Source organism: Acanthopagrus latus, chromosome 15 (assembly GCF_904848185.1).
Source record: "Acanthopagrus latus isolate v.2019 chromosome 15, fAcaLat1.1, whole genome shotgun sequence".
NCBI lineage: Eukaryota > Metazoa > Chordata > Actinopteri > Spariformes > Sparidae > Acanthopagrus > Acanthopagrus latus.
In genome coordinates, this window is record NC_051053.1 from 7,322,209 (window position 1) to 7,341,530 (window position 19,322).

Consider the following 19,322-nt stretch of genomic DNA (forward strand, 5'->3'; position numbering starts at 1 on the left):
GATCAAAAACACAAGGCCATCTCCAGCCACCATAGCAAGTCATAAGTTAGTTAGAGTTAAGTTAAATAAACAGTGCACATGCCTAATCTGTGCCGTTTATGCATGCAGTAATGTGCTTTTAACCGTTTGAGAACAGTTCACGCCACAGGCAACTTCAGCTTCTGTTTATTTTTCATGGTTCCTCCAAACTGGTTGAACTGCAGTCATGTTTGTCGCTGGATGTGTGAGAACCTCCTGGATCTGAGTCCTCACGAGACTGACATGCTGCTGGTTGGTCACAGCCGCACAAGTTCTTACACCCATATCTTGTGAAATAAATAAATAACTGGGAATTGTATCCCATCAGACTCTGTCACACGGCCTTCTTCTACCTCCGTAGCCCAAATACGCCTCAATGGATAAAAATCAGATGCTGAAATCTACACACATGCCTTCATAGCTTCTAGAATAACTACTGTACCTTTCCCTGGTCTACTTAAAACCGCTACAAAAGGTCTCCAACTGGTCCAAAAGGCAGCAGCACACTGTATGTGTCTTTACATTGGTTAATAGTTCACACAGGAGCTCTCCTCCTGATCTTTAAAGCCTCAGATGGACCGGCTCCCCCATATCCTTCCAGCCTTATCTCCCCTTGTACTCCATCATGTCCTTTGTGTGTCCTTAATGCTGGATGCCTAACTGTTCCCCAGTTTAATAAAAACTCTTCTGGTGGTAGAGCCCTCGCCCACAGACCTTTCACCACACGTCCAGGAGGCAAGCCCCGTTGACATTTTCAACCCCAGACTGAAAACACACGTTTATTGTGACCTCTCCTGACTGCTGACTGTGTGATCTTTGATTTTGAAATGACTTACCTCAGCCAAGTTGTCTCTTTAATGCCATTTCCTGTCCCCTTTTGTGCGTGGGAGCTTATGGGTGTGTGTGTGTGTTTTTACATGCGATATTGTGTTATGCTGTTTGTACTGACTTGGGAAGTGAAGTTGAGATTGAAGCAAGAGAGGAGGGACTGAGTTAGCTACATTCTAATATGAAAATACACAATTAAGTCTTTATTTTGTTGTCACACATTAACCATAGGACTGTACAGAGACGTAAACTTAGCTGTGACAGGCCGAGTCCATGTACGACCTAAAGGGACATACTGGGTTATCACTGTGCACTGTGAAAAGCACTTTCACAGTCAGCGAAGAAAATCAGACACCGTGAGATTCCTCTCATGTTACAGCTAGAACGGTAGAAAAATGCAAAGCAGACTCAGTGCAGTTGTTGATCAGCTTCAGTTTTTTTACTGGCAGTAGTTTTCACAAAAGCTCACAACTTTTTGATCACATTGAACAAACAGAACGTGTAAAGTGCCGCAGGACAGTAAGATAAAACACACTCTACCAGAGTACAAAGGGCACAAAGTATAAAAATCATCATGTTGAATCAAGAATCACATCAAGGTCAACTTTGTACAAAAACACATCTGTCTGGAACTGGAAACAAAACACTTGACAGTGACATTCTGTAACAAACGAACAGCAGTAATCTCAAATCAGTCGTATCTGGCACACACAAATCATGTATTCATTTCATGACTCATACAGGAAATTGTGATTGAAATTGTGCTTTGATTTCTAATATTAGTGCAAAGTTTAATCAAGAATTTAATTTTAAAAAAAATACATTCCCATTTGGAATCTGGTTCCCAAAACCGCGGCAGTATGCAGACAGAAGCTGGCACATCACAAGTGCCTGTTGGCACGGTAACACACTGCTGCAGTCTCTGAGAGCACCGCACACTAACGGGACTAAATATATAAATGTGATGGACTCTCAACAAAAATTAGCTTTACAGTTTGAAATGGCGTCTGATTTTTTTTTTTCCCTCAGAATTCAGCAGCAGCTCATTGTTCATCTATTAAATAGATAAAAATAATTAAATTTATACATTAAATGTCACAAATATCTTTGAAAATGTATTTAAAAATGATGAAAAATCCCTGCAGATTCCCTTACACCCTGTGTCCCCCCTGAGGTCAACTCAAAGATGCTGCGTGTGGTGCATGAAATGTATCGTATGACGTCTGCAGGCGCTCAGCTTTGCTTCTCCACCTCACTGGCATTTGGAAAGGACTTAAATAGGTCATCTCCTTTTTTTTCTCAATTTGAGACTCTCCACCAGAGTGACCATATGCCACATCTGTGCAGGAGCGCACCATGTGTTTTTATGTTGTCAAGCCGTACCCCAGTTGTGCCTGCAGCCCTTTAAAGATGTATCGCACATGTGCCGTCTTCTCAGGTGAATTTCATCTGGGGCCGTGGGATGGGGTTCATGATTATGCGGTCGCTGGAAACAAAGACGTTAACTGAGGTCAAAGGCAGGCCAGCCCAGTCAAATGAATCAGTCATGTGATTCTTACACAACATGCAAAAATGTGAGGGTTTTTTTTTGTTTGTGCCTCTTACTCATAGACATCAGAGTATTTCATTCTCCTGTAGTACTTGGCTAGCTTGATAGAAAAGATGATCCCAGGGATGAAGAAGATGATGCACCAGCCCAGACTGAACCAGAACGCATTCTAGAGGGGGGGGGGCAAAAGGAAAGTGGCAGCTTTAGAACAGTTTGACAGACTTTTGACAGTGCTTTTGTCAAAAAATATATAAATAGATAAAAAAATAACAAGAAAAAGATTGAATGAGGCTGCAGTTGGAGAGCTGACAACATCTGATCCTCACCAGAGACTCCACCAGGTGTGAGCAGACGATAATCTCAACAGAGTCCACAGCTCCTGCCACCGGCCTACACCGGCCCACCTGCTGCGTGATCTGAGGGAGAATCCACATCAGTAACTTTTCATAAAGGTCATTTGTGTACACAAACACTGGACACATACTGTATCTGTATCCGCACGTTAAAAAGTGTTAAAAATCTGAAACAGACTTTACCGTGAGGTCGGCCCAGTCCGCATAAACAATGAAGTAACCCATCTGACAGTCCACGAACTTTCTACTCTCCTGAGAACGAGAGAGAGAGAGAGAGAGAGAGAGAGAGAGAGAGAGAGATTGTAAATTCCATACATTTTTTCGCTGCTTTACAGTGAGAAGTCATGAAGAATGAGTGGAACACCAAGCCATCTCAGCAACCGGAATTCTGGGTAAATCCTCTGAAGTGACCCATAAATAAATGCAATAGCACCATGATTAGAAGAGGTACAGCAATTATCAAAGCTCTTTTATAAAGCAAATTTCATGCAGAGGCAATTCAAAGTGTCTTTGCGCTAATGCATTAAAACATCAAAGGAGACATGTTATGCTGTTTCATGTGTGAGTGATAGTTTCTTATGCATGCAGAATATCTTGGAAGTTAAAAAGCCCTGCACCACAGGAAGCTCCACTCTCCCACAGAAAACACTGCTCCTGAAACGCCTCGCCACTCGTCCCACATTTAATCCTGTGACCTTGTGACTTCACAGTTCGTCACCGTGTCACACATATTTGCATAATGTATGCCTAGAGGCTAGTTTGGCACAAAATGATTGATTTAGCACAGCTGCTCTGGTGTTGTTAGCATTGTTGGATCACGCGTGTGTGAGCTGACCAATCAGAGGGGAGTCCATTATGGAGGGAGGGCCTTAAAGAGACGGTAGCCACACTGTTGGACTGGTTGACATGCTCAGTCCCGCTGCTGTAAATACTTAGGAAAGCACTAGATATGTGTTCATCCGCATGACATTAACATAGTTCCCAACGAACGACAATGCCCCTCTGTTTTAAGAAGATGCTCAATGCTCCCACGTCATATTTGTGGGCTGGAAACAAAATGGGCTTGGAGTCCCAGGCAGGGTTGGAAAGTCCAAAAATAGTGAGAGGTGATTTAACGCATTGTTGGTTTCGGCCTTTTTCGTTGGGATTTGCTGACATTAAATAATATAGAAAAGCGCCAGCATTATCCCCTAAACAGAGGTTGAGTCGAAAAGAGTGGATTTACGGGTCATTAAAGTCAAGAGCAAGCCTGTTGTTTCTCTGCTTAGCTTGGACGGTGAGCAGATTGCTACCAGATGAGGCTTCACGTGGTGGAAGAACACGGCGAAGGCCAACGCAGACGCCTCAGAGCTGGTGTAATGTGTTCTTCCAGCACTGTTTACATCACACAAGACGGACCTCACGGATAAAACAGACCATAAATATTCCCCTCAAAGCATGCACAGCTACAGCTGAAGACGAACGAGGCCGGACACTAAATGCAATTCACGCCCGGCGGATGTGGAACCAACAGGCACACGCAGTGTTTCAACTCCTCGTACTCACTGAGCCACAGCGGCTCCCCCTCTCCCCCACCTCCAGCTAAATGACTGACCCACCACAGGCATTAACAGACCACATGGAGCACTTTTTCTTCCAACTCATGTGACTCATGGCTGTACTCACGGTCTCCACGATCTGTGTCGTATTTGTGTTGAGGAAGTCTTGTGCTGCCTCCACGTTGCCCAGCACCTCCCCCACCGTTCCCTGGGAAAGCCAGAGAGGAGAGAAATGAGCCACAGAGTTGAGGAGGGGAGAATGATCTTTACTCCCGGTGGTCTCCAGGTGTTGGTCAGTGTACTCACGGTGATATTCTGGAAAACGGCCTGAAGGTCCATGACGGTGGAGTTGATGCTTTCCTGGGGGAAAAAGCAGTGGATATTCGTTTAAACTCAGATGGATGATGACACACAAACCAGAGTGAGGAGATGGCAGAGGAGATAAGGGGAAAGCCAACTCACCAGTTGTGGGTTGATAGTTGTTTGTATGTCTGACTGGATCTTCCTCAGGTCCATGGCCTCGGATCTGAGCGCCGATCGAATAGCATTGTTGTTCTAGAAACACGTGAATGGTTGGTTAATAGATAGGAAACAGTAAAACAGATGATTACGTTCTTCATGTTACAGTCTCCTGACTCACCTGAGCGTCAGCGAGCTTGTCAAGGCTGTCTGCTGTTGTGTTCAGATTGATGCTGGAAATGTTGTTAATCTGAGAGAGAGGGAGGCAAGCGAGTAACGCAAATCACCTTTACACATTGCACATGGACACGCGCGCGTAACGATGGTGGAGAGCGTGGATAATGTCTACCTGCTGTGTGACAGCGGTGGAGTTGAAGTCTTCAGCGGAGGTGGAGAGGCTGCTGAGTTGTTTTTTGACATCAGGGCTCAGGAGAGTGATGGAGGCCAGAGTGATGTCTGTGTTATCGAAGTACATCTGGATCTCATCCGTGTACTGTGTGTCACCGACGGAGACAGAGGAGGGAAGAAAACAGGCATCACAAATTTTGACGTTCGGTTAGACGAAGGCAAACAATACTCACATAGGTACGATGAGTATGAAGGTACTGTGGGTGTAACTGTACGGACGCTCACTTTAGACACATTGAGCAGGTCGTCCAGGTTGATGACCTCGTACAAGCGCAGCGTGGTCCACAGAGGCTGGTTTTGTTCGCAGTCTCTGTAAACATCGAGTCACAATCAGAATCCTGTTTGTTACAGATGATAATATTTTATATCACAACATAACAATGAATAATGTAGCCGATGTCCAATTTCAGCCTGCCTGTTTGTTTGCTCTCCTGAGTCGCTGTCTTGGTTATATTTTGTTATCACTTAATCTAATTGTATAAAAAGTATAAAATTGTGGCCTCGGAAGTAAATAACTAGTAATATAATAATAATAAGTAAGTATGGAGTATGGAAGATGAGAAGGGGATATTACAATAAAAGAGCCACACAAGTGATTCATTTCAAATGTGACAGATATTGTAATATGAGTCTTGATTTTAGTGGGAAAGGTAATATGAAAATGATGATTTTGTGGCTTCTGCTGAGGTCTGTACCAAACAAACATGTTCCCTTCATATTCTTGTCATCATATTCCAGTCTGGAGGATATGATTAGCGGGCCGGGTAGCAACACAGTGCTTCATTTCTAGTGGTATGTTGGGACACATTTTGCCTTTGTCAACAAATCGCATCTCCTGAGATTTGGATATTGCATTTGGCCATATTGCACTCCGATTATATTACAATTAAATCATGTCAAACTTGACAAGCGCACATTTACAATTACAGATTTGAAATGCTTCATGCTGTCTGCTGAGTTCAGACCCACTAAGAAAGCAATAACATCATAATAACAATAATAAAGAGGAGCCAGAATGTATTTTCCTGAATGGACAGGTGTGTAATGTCCGCGGTGCATGCCTGTGTGCATGTTCTTGTGTGAACTGACGCCACATACCTGTAGATATCAGAGATATTGATGTTGCTTTTCAGTCCCAACGCTGGACCTATCTCCAACCCTGGAATCAAACCTGGAGTATCAATAAACTGTGGAGAGAAGAGGGGATAATATCACCATATTGAACTCAGCATGTAGCATTTTTGTGCGGTGCGTGCAAACACAGGTTCGTGCAGGCGTGTGTTTGAGAATAGTCACCTCCAGCAGCTGCCCGTTGTTCCAGGGCTGACAGAGCAGATTGTAAACCGAGCCTCCCAGCAGGAACAGCAGCACCACCACGATCATGAACAGCCAGGAGAAGAGGAAGCTGAAGCCGGCGCCCCTGCAACCACATCAACAGTCACAGGTCGAACCAGAGGTCGGGAGGTGAGACGTTTTTGAACAGATAAGACGTGACAACCGTGCACTCACATCATGAGGAAGACGCCTCCGCAGTCCGCCGTGCAGGAGCGCTTTGCAGGGTCCTTTCTAGGTGACAGACCCGCGGGGCCCAGGACCAGACCCAGGAGGTAACACACCACCACCAGGAGGACCACGCAGCACAGGACCACACACACTCCCCACCTGGGGAAGCACACACACACACGATGAGTGATTTTTGTGGTTTTTTTTCTTGCACTGATCACGTGTCTGCACATCCAGGTGTTTTTACCTGATGTGCTCGACTCTCTTGATCTCTGGCGTGACCTTGATGACATCTCCCTGGACCTGCTCCAGGGTCTTCGACACGTTGGTCAGAGCAGACAGGGGGATATCATTGGTGGCCTGGGCGACCTGCGTTTTTATTTCATCCAATCTCTGCTTGCTGTCTGAAAAATACACATGAATACACAAATGAGCCATAAAACTGATCTTACAAGTTCATGAATAAAACCATATTTGATGGAGGAGTGAGAGTAAAGGTGCTCACTCACTTTTAACAACATCCTTGGTGTCATTGGTCACCCTCTGGGGGATGTTGTTGAAAAAGTCCTCCACCTAGAAAGAAGACGAACTTTTTTTTAACTGAATTTAAAGCAAATTATCTTTTAATTTACATTTGTGTCATCGCGTGCCGCCTTCCCAACACCTCAGGACTGATTTTCAACCCATCAGCGTTTGTCACATACGGCAGAGATGCGGCAAGACGAAACAACTTAAAAGACGTGAGAAAATGGAAAGAGACAGAGAGGGAGACTTTTCTCAGTTTGTTGCTTCTCAGCACGCTTTACCAGCCCAAACGTGGCTACTTGACGTCCTGCGAATGGGACTCAACAATCAACTATCTTCATCTGCATTTTTGTATGAAGCATTTTATGTGTTATAAGGAATTTAAAAAAGACACGAAAAGAGATGGCTGTAATGTTTTTTTGCTGAAGTCACTGACCTCCTTGATTTTGGACTGGAGGTCAGTTTTGATGACTTTATCCACGGCCGCCTGGAGCTCGCTCAAGCTGGGAATCTGTGGAGAACAATCAAGAGTCACACACGTGCCACCATTGTGACCTGCGATCACATGTAATCACATGCTGTACTTTAATGTAACAGCAGAGGGCAGCAGACTTTAGCAAGACAAGCACATAAGCCCTCTCACAGATGTCTGTGATGAGCCACAATTAAATGAGCTGATACCAAAGAGGAGTGGAGTGTATCCATGTTACTGCCACTGTTGTGATGAAGATTAGACATTATACAATACATTTATTGATTAAGGGAGACAAGAGACATGATGGGAAGAGAGGAGAGGGGGAAAGGAAAGGAAAGGAAGGAAAGGAAGGAAAGGAAAGGAAAGGAAAGGAGAGTCTATATGTGTCAGAATTAGAGTGTAGGAGGAGTGGAGAAGAACAGATGGGAGGAGGACAAATCAGCTGTACAGACAAAGCCAAAAATGAAGAGCTATTATCATGAGTCACACTGTCTCAATCTGCGTCAGAGGTGGTTCTGATGGCATAAATCATTCCTCCCTGTTGCCTCTTGATTATGTCTCCTAATTGGGCTGATTCTTAGTCTGCTGTAATCTGAGCAGTCAGACCAAACTCCTGTTTATCATAAAACGACTGCGCGTGACGGGAGAGCGTTCGTTCGTTCATTTCATTTCCCTATGTTTTGTTAATGCATCCAAATGAAGAAGGGCAAACAAAAAAAACCAAAAAAAACCCCACAAACATCACATTATGCAAAATCAGTACTCACAGAGATGGAGGTGTCCAGTGTCAGTTTGCGGAGCTCGCCATACATGCTGGTGCAGCCGATGCAGTTTGGCTCAGATAAAGTCTGATTGATGCGATTTTTAACGACGGTGACATTTGCCTGGAGGCGGTCCATGCTGGACTGCAGCTGGACCAGGGATGAGTTCAGCTTCTTCAGCTCCATGTCCGTGTTCACAGTTTCTGCTCGTAGAAATAAAAGAAATCATTACTAGCCAGTGCATGCGCAGGTTTGAATGAATAATAATCTGCATTTTCGAAGCATTCACCTGTGACCTTTTTTTTTTTTTTTAACGCTGGCTGCTTTTAATTCTGAAGCAATTCGAGAAGCTGAAATGGATGGAAGTGAGCGCCGCAACAGAGGGAACAACAGGAAATGCATTATTAAGGGAGATATTATCCAGCTCCTTTGGTGCAGCATTGAAAATATTTTCCATGTTACTCTACCAAGCCTGCTCTGTGTTACTATGAGAGCACTGTTAAGAAACATGTCAGTAAATAACGGATCAGCACTTCATTTATCATCTTGGAGAAGGAGGGATTACTGCGGCAAAGAAATAAATGGCTCTCTGCTGGAAACTTTCGTAATTACAAAACCCAAACAATTTTTTAATTGTCTTGTATTCTTCTTGTCTTCATTTGCAGATATATGTCACAAGGCTGCAGGATTCAAAACTAAGACTATTCCAGCCTAGGTTTTTACTTCAGTAATTAATTACTTGGATTTTTATAATGGTTTTATTGGATAGGACTGTTTAGATGACAGGCAGCAGGATGAGTGAGGAGGGATGACTGCAGGTCGGATTGAAGCCTGGGCCACTGCAGCAAGGACACAGCCTCTGTACATGTCGCGTGTGCTCTACTCACTGAGCTACTCGGGTGCCCCAGTTCATTTTTTTCATGGATTTTTTTCCATTATATCTCCCAGATTTCAATGAGATCCTAGATGGGGTTCTGGGTTTGTGGATGAAACCACACAGAAAGGTAAAAGCTGCCGCTCTGCCAAGCAGCTCGTCACTGATATAAGTATTTGTGTCTGTACGTTTCTCTATAAATATCTTCTCTCCCCCTTACATTATTGTGTTGTGTAATCACCAATTAAAACAGCTTCTCTCAAAAATAACCCCGTCAGCTTATCAAAGGCTGAGCTCAAGACGTGGGAAGTGAAATGCAAGTCAAACAGCGCGCTGCTTAATGCGACTGCTGATCTTTTTGTCAAAATATGAACGCAGGCACTTACACGCTCAGGCTGGGACAGGACAGAGCATGCAGAGACACCGTACCTCGGTCCAGGAGTCTGACTGAGCGCAGCGCCGGGTCTACAGTTCCTCTGAATCTCTTCTGGATCTCTGCTCCCAGCTGAGGCCCGATGGCTGATAAACACACGGAGAGACAAGCGTGAGGCGAGCCGAGAGCAGAGGGCGGCATCGCGGCGGTCAGAATGAAGCAAAAAGCGGGTCCTCACCATCTAGGTTCCTGCTAACCTCCTGCACGGTTTTATAGCTCTCGTTCACCACAAAGTTGACTTGCTGGAGAAGGAAAAAAAACAAACAAAGAATTCCAAAGTGTGCACATGATTAATGACTTTAAATACCACATATGTGTGTCAAGGACTGTTTCCATGAGGTAACCGTGCCTGGCAGCTTTTGCGGGTGAAGAAGAATAAACAGAAGACGATCATTGTCTCCCTCCATCCCCTTTAGCGCTCTCTTGTACCTTGAGATAAGTTTATTGACACTGCTAGGTCATTAATCAGCGGACTGAAAGGTTAACTGGCGTCTGTTTGAATCGCGCACAAAGGCTGTCACCTCACGGTACATGGACATCACGGTCACACGGTTTCAACATCGAAACCGACACAGAGACAAACATCGAGAGCAGCGAGTCACCCGAAGATGCCACACTGAGGTGCCGCGACCTCGACCTGTGCGTCCTTCCACGCACTCCCGTCGTGATCTTCAGTCAACGGGGGGGGCTTCTCTCACCTGAGGCACAGCTGAGAGGAACTCTTGGATGTTCTCTATAGTTTTGTTGATCCCCTCCACACCCCCGTCCACGCTCCGCCTGAACGCTTCGTTACTTCTGAACATGCATATGTTCCCAGCACTGCAAAACACACACACACACACACGTACACAATTAAGTTTGCGTATCGAAACATAATGTCAATCCTAGGGGACGCTCACACGAGCGGCGAGGCGCACCCGCTCAAGCTGTCCCTTCTCCGATGCTAATTTCAGATAACACGTCGTTGTGCTGTTCAGAAACACACACACACACACACACTCACAGGATAATGACTGTGGTGATGAATGCACTCCAGTAGAGGGTTCTTCTGCGACAGTCAGTGGAGGACGTCTGCTTCTGGTACATCTTCCCGCCACAGTTGCCACAGCAGCGGCAACACGCCAGGAAGAAACCCACCAGGGGCATCAGGACAATGTACACGACGCCGATGGCCACACACACCAGGAAACCCACTCGGTAGATCAGGACCTGAGCACAAAAACACACACAGGCACATAGGCACAAACAAATTACATGTATCAAGACCCATATGGTCCAAGTATCAACTTCGAGGGCAGGATGGCAGAACAGAGGCAGGCGTTTGCTGTGTGTCGTGACGTCAAACACAGAGAGACATCGCCGAACACTAGTTTTACTTTGCTGTGGTGATACTGCACAACCAGAGTGGATCAAAGAGGCTCAGTAACTTCAGTGGAATGGGGATAAATACACACTGGCGTGCTCTCAGATTACCAGCTGGAGGGGAAACTCTAGGGAGGGTGTGTCTGCTTTTCTCTTCCCATGAATAGAGGTTCTTACCAGCATCCTAGAATACGTGAAACTACATTTACTTACTTCTTTTAGGAGGTCTTGATCTAATTGCTGCTTCTGGTTAACATCCTGGACTATGTTCAGGATCAGATCTAGACAGATATCAGAGAGAAAAAAAATTCTTTTTGAGTGACATCAGACGACACAGAAACAAAGCCACACAGAGAAAAGAGGCTGCTTTTTAAAAAAAAAAAAAAAAAAGCCACCCTGCCAGTCTCCGTCCTAGTTACCCATGTACAAGAGCCAAGTCAGGAGGGACTACACGTCCTCTGCTCCATACAAACAATTCAGTTTCCCTCAGTGTAAAGACAGAAATGTGACACCTCCATCACCTGAACACGGGGAAACCAGGGGAGCTTTAAGAAAGAGATTAGGTTTTTACACACACAAAAAAAATGCAAATTCAAAGCCTGCTATTTATGATCATACAAAAACCCAGTCATTGTGGATATCATTCATTAAACACAGGCGCTGGTAACGGAGAATGGGGGTAGAAGTTCAGTTTCTCACACTATTTTGGAAGTTCTCACCATCTGTCTCTATCACGGATGGCAGTCGGCTATTAACGTCCTGGAGACATGTATTTTATCTCGCTGCCGCACGTTTCTTGCTTTTCAACCCGCTGTGTGTTGACTATGAAATGCTTTACTTCTTTAATGTTAATCTCTGGTTGGTGTCTTTGGGAATTACAGGTGTGCACAAGCACTACGTGAAGCTGGCAACTTGACGGCCAGGACAAAAAAACATAGCGTCAGCATAACTGTTGAATGTGTGACGAAATGCAAAGAAAATATTGTAACATTTTTGTCTATAATAAATGTCAGTAACTGTCAGTACTGATCACCTGGTTGATACTGGATGGAATCATCAGTTTTATAGTTGAATATTAAAGCAGTGCAGTGAGTAAGCTTCAATATGACTGACTGTCTATGTATTTACTAGACCTGGGGAGTAACAGAACACACGTCATCAGTGTGCGAAAAACAAAAGGGGAACTGTCCTCCGGTAAAGGTACAGAAAAAAAAAGATGGAACTAGCAGTTTGTAGTTTCAGCAGCAGGAGTTCGCTTCCTGGCAATAGTGCCACCATTTTGACTTCAGAGAGGACAACACAAGAGCGTCTGTGTCCAGAGCAACTTATGCAAGCAAAAACTAAAGCTGATGTCATCTGCGGAAACCTCAAACCTCAAACCTGAAGAAACATAATGAAACAACACCCACATGTTGTCAGATAAACGCGGCATACCTGTAGTTGGTGCCAATATTATTATTTGGAACAGTACATTTCTTTGGTTTGATGTGCAATATTTACGACAGGTTGATTTTCTAGTAATCCAGTGTTACTAATGATAAAAAACTGCCATGTCATTTTCTCTTCAGTAAATGACTGCATTTGATCCTCATGTAATCTGACCCAACCCTGCCCTTGAGTGCTAACTGCCAGTTGTCACGTTGTCATAAAACCAGCAATAGAAGGCTGTGTGTGTGGTTTTTTTTCAGTTCCTCACAAATCAGTGATGACTCATTAAGATGCACAGACATACACACACATATTCTGGTTTTCGTAAAAAATACACGTTTGAGTAAAGGACCTGTTTTTTTTTTTCAGGGGGTGGAGCGGCGCCTCCGCCACCGCAGCTTATTTGTTCTTTCTAGCCGTCAGTTCATTGAGAAAGAGCCGTGATGTTTGATCATCTGCCTTCTGGAGGAACACTTATTGTTGACCCACTAACATTTATAGCCTCCGGTGTGGTGGCTCATGAGGAATAAACCTTTGAGCCATCTGATTTTACTAAAGAACGATTGCAGGCAGCGTGGTCACACATCTGTTGACCGTAACCGGTTAACACTGAAGGAAGTGAAGTCTCTTTATGAGCCATAGACCGAATCATCAAAATCCACCATCATCATCATTGAATGCAACTATTGCTCGGTTTCGTGTCCAACTATTGGTTTTTCATTTAGAAGTCAATGCCAAAAAGAAAACAATGTACGACACTGAGAAGCAGCCCGTCATGAGAAAGACAAAAGAACACAGGTGTGACACAAGTTGAAGAAAACTCCAGCCAATGAAAAAACACCAGACCACGACATAAAGGTTAAAGACTAACCGGCCAAATACAAAAATTCCCTCCAGCTTACTGATTAACTGAGCCAGTCGTCTTATTTGTTCTGCCATTATGAGTTTGAAGCAGTTGCGAGGGTTAAGTATGATGCGTCACCTTTGTTCCTGTAGGGAAATGTTTGCCCAGCATGCGTGGTGAAGGGAACCGTAGGATTTTAATGTCATTTGCACATCACCTGGTTTCTCTGTTTGATAGATGTCGCAGAATTGAATCCAGGACTATTTGGATGGGGACCCGTGCGTCAAGATGCTTGATGTCTGAGTAGCACTGGTGACACTCACCTTTAGGGAAGGGGCGAGGCTGGACCGTGTGCAGGAAGGACTGGACCAGGGCTGACATGAAACCCGCGATGGTGTCCTCCGCTGCCGTGTCCTGGTACTCGGGCTGGGTGAGGTTCAGCGGTGTGGCGGCTGTTGGACAGGCAGCGTGTCCAGGGACGGGCTGGGCCAGGCTGAGCCCCAGGAGCATCACTCCTACGCCGGCCCTGAACCCACCTCTCACACTCCCACACAACGCCATGTCTACAGGTGAGACTCGGCTGGACGAAAACAGGTCTGTGAAGTGGATCACCTCATGGCACAAGCTCCGTTACTGATGCAACTGGAAACAAGACAACAACAAAAAAAAGAAGAAGAAGAACACAATGAGACACTCACAGGAGGCAGGAGAATTACAGACTGCAGAAGGAAACCCACAGACTGAGTCACAGAGAAAGAGGTCACGGCGCAGATCGTTTCAAAATGGTGTAGTTTCTGGGCTGTCTTCCTCAAAGATATCGGCGTGTAGTAGGTAGGAGAATTCTGCGGAGGCAAGGCTGGGTGGAATGATAGAGCAATCTTTATTAAAACAGACTTGAGCCTAGCGTCCGAGCAGAGTGTGGCCCCACATCTGATGTTCTCCAATCTAGGGCAAAGTAATGCCAAACTTTTTTGCCCTTCTTGCCCTATCAGAACTCCTATGCCTTCGCTCTTAGGAATTCTACCAAGTGCCACCCCTCTCGTCTCTCTCGTGGGACCCTTCTTAAAGTCCCTTGGGCAGTACTTGTTTACTCCTAATTGGTTACTGTGGTGGGTTGAAGGTCCATCTCCCATAAATGACCAAATCTGTTACTGTCACCTAGAAGAGCCCACTATCCTTTTCTGGAGATGTATGTATTTAGATATCATCCTCCATCTGACACAGCAGTCAGGCTCCAATTCAGTTCCTATAGTGGCCTTGTCCCCTGCTAACCTTTGACCCACACAGCTGAATGCTGATTCCAAGGTCTCTTGGAGCTGTGAGCCCCGTATTGTCTGCATTCCCTAACTCACACAAGGAGGAACAGGTTATATTTAAACTGAGTTGAATTAATGGCCAGAATGTGTTGCTGTCCAGACACCTCAATGGCAATGGAAAAAAACAAAACTGCTTTGCAGAAGGAACGCAACAATGGCAGTAAATGGGAAATATAAATGTTAAGCCCACACGTAGCTGGTCTCTGAGAGAACCTGCCCTTTATAGGGTTCTCTTTTGTACTTCTACACTTTCTGTCGTGGCATACAGGAAGCACTGACATTTAAAAGTTACGGGAGAGATAACAAACACGACTGGTCTTTGGTGTGTCACCACTGCCTTCACAGTGTGCGTTGCATCTACCTCAGACACCTCCATCACCTGTGTTTACACAAACTCACGCCTGTAGACATAATAACTTTTATCAGAGCGAGGACAAAAATTTGCCTGGAGAAAAAAATTCCCAAACAGTGTTTGAATATCCCTTATCAGCCGTATATCTTTTTCTAGGTGTAGCTCTCTTAAGCAAATAAGTTAACGAGGAAAAGGCCCCAAAGTGACTGAACAGCCACTTCCTCTTATGGTTAAAGTGGCTGTCGAAACAGAGGAAAACAGTCAACCTGTTCCAGCTTTTCCGTCAGAGAGACTATTAATATCTGACCGTGATCATCTTCTTTCACCCGCAGTCAGCAGCCCGAGGATGTTTACTGTACATACTGGGGACGAAACTGCCTGAGCAGTCCATCCAGGTAGAAGAGCATACTCGAGGTGTGAGTGAGTTAAAAAAATAAATAAATTAAAAAAAAAAAAGTGAGTTCAAAGAGAAAAGAGGGCAGGTAAGGAGGGAAGGAGAAGTGCGGAAGAAAAACAAGCAGAGCACACTGGGGCTCACCTTCTCAGTCCGGGCGGTGAAGGGCAGTCGCGCCCACTCTGATCTCCTGTTATTCAGTCAGAGGCGTGTGACTCTCACAGTCCTGTGGAAATACGATCTGTTCTGCTCCCTCTGACAAGTTGAGGCTGAGTGTGCGCTCGCCTGGAGTGCACTGCCACTAGGAACAGAGGGAGGGAGAGAAGGGACTGGAGGAGGGCGAGAGGGAGGGTCTTACAGGGAGAGAGAAACAGGGACGGTCGGGGGGGTGACGTGGGAAAGAGAGTGGTGAGAAGAAAGCAAATAACTCTCAGGGTTCGCTTCAAGCAAATGTTTACTTCCTGGATCCTGAAGTGTGAAGGTGGTGGATGAGTGGGTGGAGGGGTGGAGGAGAGGGGGCTGTCAAGCCTAATGTGCCACCAACACTAAATCATGGTTTAGTCATCTGAACAAAAGGCTATTTGTGTGTTTGCCGGATAGAAAAGTGTTGCTTAATCAGCCATCGTGTAAATCAGTTCACATCTGGTGTGATGGTCCAAACAAGCAGCGACACAGCCCAAGACAGCAAGAGAAAGATCCACTAAGGGGAGGGACTTCTGGGGAGACTCAGAACATCCAGAGGTTGCCAAGAAATCCTCAAAATGATATCCCTGTGGCCAATATTGGCAGCAGCTATGCAATCACAATGCTGATGACATTTAGCAATATTTTCAGTGTTGTCAAAAAGGAGGATTTACAGTGTAAATCCATAGCTGAGCAAGCCAAGACAAGAATTCCTCCAGTCCTCTACGGGCTGGACTAGGACAAGAGTGGAGATGTTGTTCTTACTTACCTATAACGTGCTCCTGCACCACCTATACTTTTCTAGTTTGTCCACAGCCTGCTCCGTGTGACTCCTCTGTTTCAGGAACAAGAGCACACACATTTTCATGAAAAGGAACAGGATTGTACAACGCATGAATCTGATTCCTCTTTCTAAACCCCTCTGATGCAAATGAAGCCGACGTGCCCATCACCTCTTCAACTTGTTTTCCATTATCAGGTGCGCAGTCGCTCGCCGATCACTCACCCCTGAATCACCTCAACAGCAAAGTCATCAATTACAAGCTGATCCTTTAATCTGATAGCAAGAGAGCTCTCACCAAGTGGCCTTACCGTGTGAAGACTTATCAGGGCCTTACAGTGCTCTCACTCAGTGCTTGTCCTCAATCTCCTGAAACAACAGCAGCTCAAGATCATGGGAGATCACTGCGCTCCATGTGGGAAGCCGGTGGGGGATCATGCCCTTATTGCAACACGAGAGACTCCTACTGGTTGGTCTCTTCGGCTCAATCACAATTTTACAAAGGGTTACAGGGGTAGTGCTAGAAATCTATCCCTGGAACAGTCCTTCAAGACACTCGTATGCCGTCAGTCGTCATCGATGGCGACCAAACACTTCTCTTGCATTTCCCTTGTGTTACTCTGGCAGTCCTGGTGTTAACACAATGCCATTTGTCTGATCAAAACAGAAAAGCATGGACCCAAGCAATCCATTCACCACTTCATGCTATCATTTGAGTTAATAAATAGAAATTAAACTGGCTCACCGCCTGGTAACTGGCGATGCTTCGCTGGCTAACGTTAGCAACCCATGCTCCTAGCCTGCCAGTCTGCACTGATAGCAGTCGAGTGGTACCAGCTGCAGCTACTTTGCTGCTGGACTTTTTTTTGTTGAAATTTTGGGCGTCATGTCATAAACATGTAACACTGAAATACCTCAAAATGTGGGGCTGCCATGCACAAATCAGCAATAGCGATATGAAGGTGGCTAGCTAGCTGGGTAGCTACTGAAACATCAGCAAAGTAGTAGCATTGTTTTGGCCCTTTTTTTAAGAAAAGGACAATAGTACACTGAAATGACCCTTGGTTTTGCCCTACTCCACACTTTATGTATGTGTGGAGTAGGGCTAATTGGTAGGGGCAAGGAGTGCGTTTGGATTAAGGATGTGATCCCTCACTGGCTTCCCACTGCTGAGTATATTTCATGGTGGCACTGTCACCAGGGGTTGAAGTTAATCTCCGGCTGACTTTTTTTTTTTTTTTACCATTAGTTCAGACTGATTTGGTACAAAATTCTACAGTTCGCTAAGAGAAACTAATATCTCCATGATGAATGTGAGTGATTAAAAGTCCTCAAACATTCAGTGAGTGCACTCTAACGGTGTTGTCATTAGTATCGAAACATATCAACAGTGAATATCTGAAATGGTCCCCACAGCTTCCAGACATAAACAAATGTGGATGCTGTTGTGTTTAATCATTTTATAATGATCTTGTTATAATCATTTTATAATAATAATAATAAAAAAAATGTATGTCCTCAATGTTCCCCCTATGTATTGAGACATGGTACCTAATGTCAATGATTTTGTAAATACATGGTTGAGAATGAGCTCCCACTATCAACAACAACAGTTATATCAAAAGCCAATGACGTGGCTGTAATGGAACTGATTTAAAATGGTACTTTGTTAATATTACAATGTACTTAGTGACACACAGTATCCTAAACCATTCGCCTTTTTCTTGTAGAGAAGAGACACCACGCTCTCTATGGCCATAACTATCTGTTACCCACATCGCTATTGTCCTAGTTTCTTTCAATTTCAGGTATCGTTCCTCCTTCCCTGTCACCCATCATGGGTGCCATCGTCTTCATTACACCTCTCCTGCCAAGACACAATGGATAACTTGCTAGAAATAAGCCAAGATAGAGATAGATCACATTGTGAATTGCGCCCAGAACAACTGGTGTCTATTAGCTCGGAAACAAGGGCTGCTGTGTCTTCCTCACATTCCACTTCTAACTTTGTTTCAACAAGTAAATACTGTAATCTGCACAGCGCCTGTCCCTTTTGCATGCAAAGAAACAAAGAAAAACTTGCTTTGCTTAAGACAACGTGGTTTTGGCTGTTTTTCTTTGCAAGAGCTTGTGATTTCATTGAGCCTTGACTGTCTCCCTGTAACTCCTGGAGGAAATGACAGTAAACTTTCATTTTGGGGTCTTCATCAGCAAAAAACATTCTCTATCAAGATCAACACAGCTGAGTCCAATGAAGACAACTATGGTTTTCAGTGAAAATTCATCTTTATTGATACCATACATGAATTATCAGACAGAAACCTGGCAAAAAATATAGATATAAAATCACCTCTATGGTGAGGTGCTACAGGAGCCAGCAATGGGTGTGTTGCCATTTCAGCTCTGTCTCACAAACCTTTCTTCCCTAAATCACATCAACTTAGGAAACAGTGTGTTGAAAGATGTTGCCCTTTGACTCGATTGTGAGTCACTTCTGTCCCGGAGCTGAGAGACCCCTGCTGGGAGAGTCGGCGAATTACTATCCAATAGCTGTCAGTTGGGATCCTGCATGATGTTGGAATGAGTTGGGCAACAATTTCTTCTAATCGACGTCAACAGGAAACCCTGACACAGCAGCTAAAGCTCAAGCCCAGTGAGTCCCAATTTCCTCAGAACAAGATGTAATGCAAATGCTCAGGTATATTTACTGGAATATCAACGTTCCAATTGTAACTAATCTGTAATAGATTTGAAATGTATCTGGGGGAAAAAGATCCGTCAAATACATTGCAAAAACAAAACATTAAAAATCATAATGGTGGGTCTAAGTGAATTTTGTCTAAATTTTACCAAAAGTTGCACAACTGTGGCACATTCCCAGCATCCACGGAAGTCAAGGCTGTTCATCAGAGGACGACTAGCATTTTTCTCTAGCATT

General features: G+C 44.7%; 1 protein-coding gene and 1 long non-coding RNA gene across 2 annotated transcripts; one reads left to right on the forward strand and one right to left on the reverse strand.

Annotated features, from left to right (window-relative positions):
* Window positions 1-1,258: 1,258 nt before the first annotated feature.
* prom2 (prominin 2) lies at window positions 1,259-15,745 on the reverse strand. The gene is made up of 24 exons (XM_037124689.1): window positions 15,565-15,745; window positions 13,682-14,000; window positions 11,300-11,367; window positions 10,728-10,933; window positions 10,423-10,543; window positions 9,903-9,966; window positions 9,721-9,810; window positions 8,424-8,620; window positions 7,618-7,692; window positions 7,166-7,229; window positions 6,904-7,060; window positions 6,663-6,815; window positions 6,450-6,573; window positions 6,252-6,340; window positions 5,379-5,463; window positions 5,095-5,238; window positions 4,927-4,995; window positions 4,749-4,841; window positions 4,593-4,646; window positions 4,414-4,494; window positions 2,932-3,000; window positions 2,722-2,811; window positions 2,452-2,564; window positions 1,259-2,332 (listed from the first exon to the last, which is right to left on the reverse strand). The coding sequence occupies exons 2-24, from the start codon at window positions 13,917-13,919 to the stop codon at window positions 2,281-2,283; spliced, it is 2,496 nt and encodes an 831-aa protein (XP_036980584.1). The 5' UTR covers window positions 13,920-14,000; window positions 15,565-15,745; the 3' UTR covers window positions 1,259-2,280.
* On the forward strand, window positions 2,725-3,186 carry LOC119034004. The gene is made up of 2 exons (XR_005079455.1): window positions 2,725-2,847; window positions 3,084-3,186. It is a non-coding gene; the product is annotated as an uncharacterized LOC119034004 (long non-coding RNA).
* Window positions 15,746-19,322: the final 3,577 nt, after the last annotated feature.

Bases quoted from the DNA above. Each gene is read 5' to 3' on its own strand.
- prom2 (XM_037124689.1), bottom strand. From the start codon at position 13,919: ATGGCGTTGTGTGGGAGTGTGAGAGGTGGGTTCAGGGCCGGCGTAGGA. The intron at 9,967-10,422 runs GTGAGAGAAGCC...TTCCTTCTCCAG, and splicing joins TCCTCTCAGCTGTGCCTCAG to CAAGTCAACTTTGTGGTGAA. The intron at 2,812-2,931 runs GTAAAGTCTGTT...ATTCTCCCTCAG, and splicing joins CGGACTGGGCCGACCTCACG to ATCACGCAGCAGGTGGGCCG.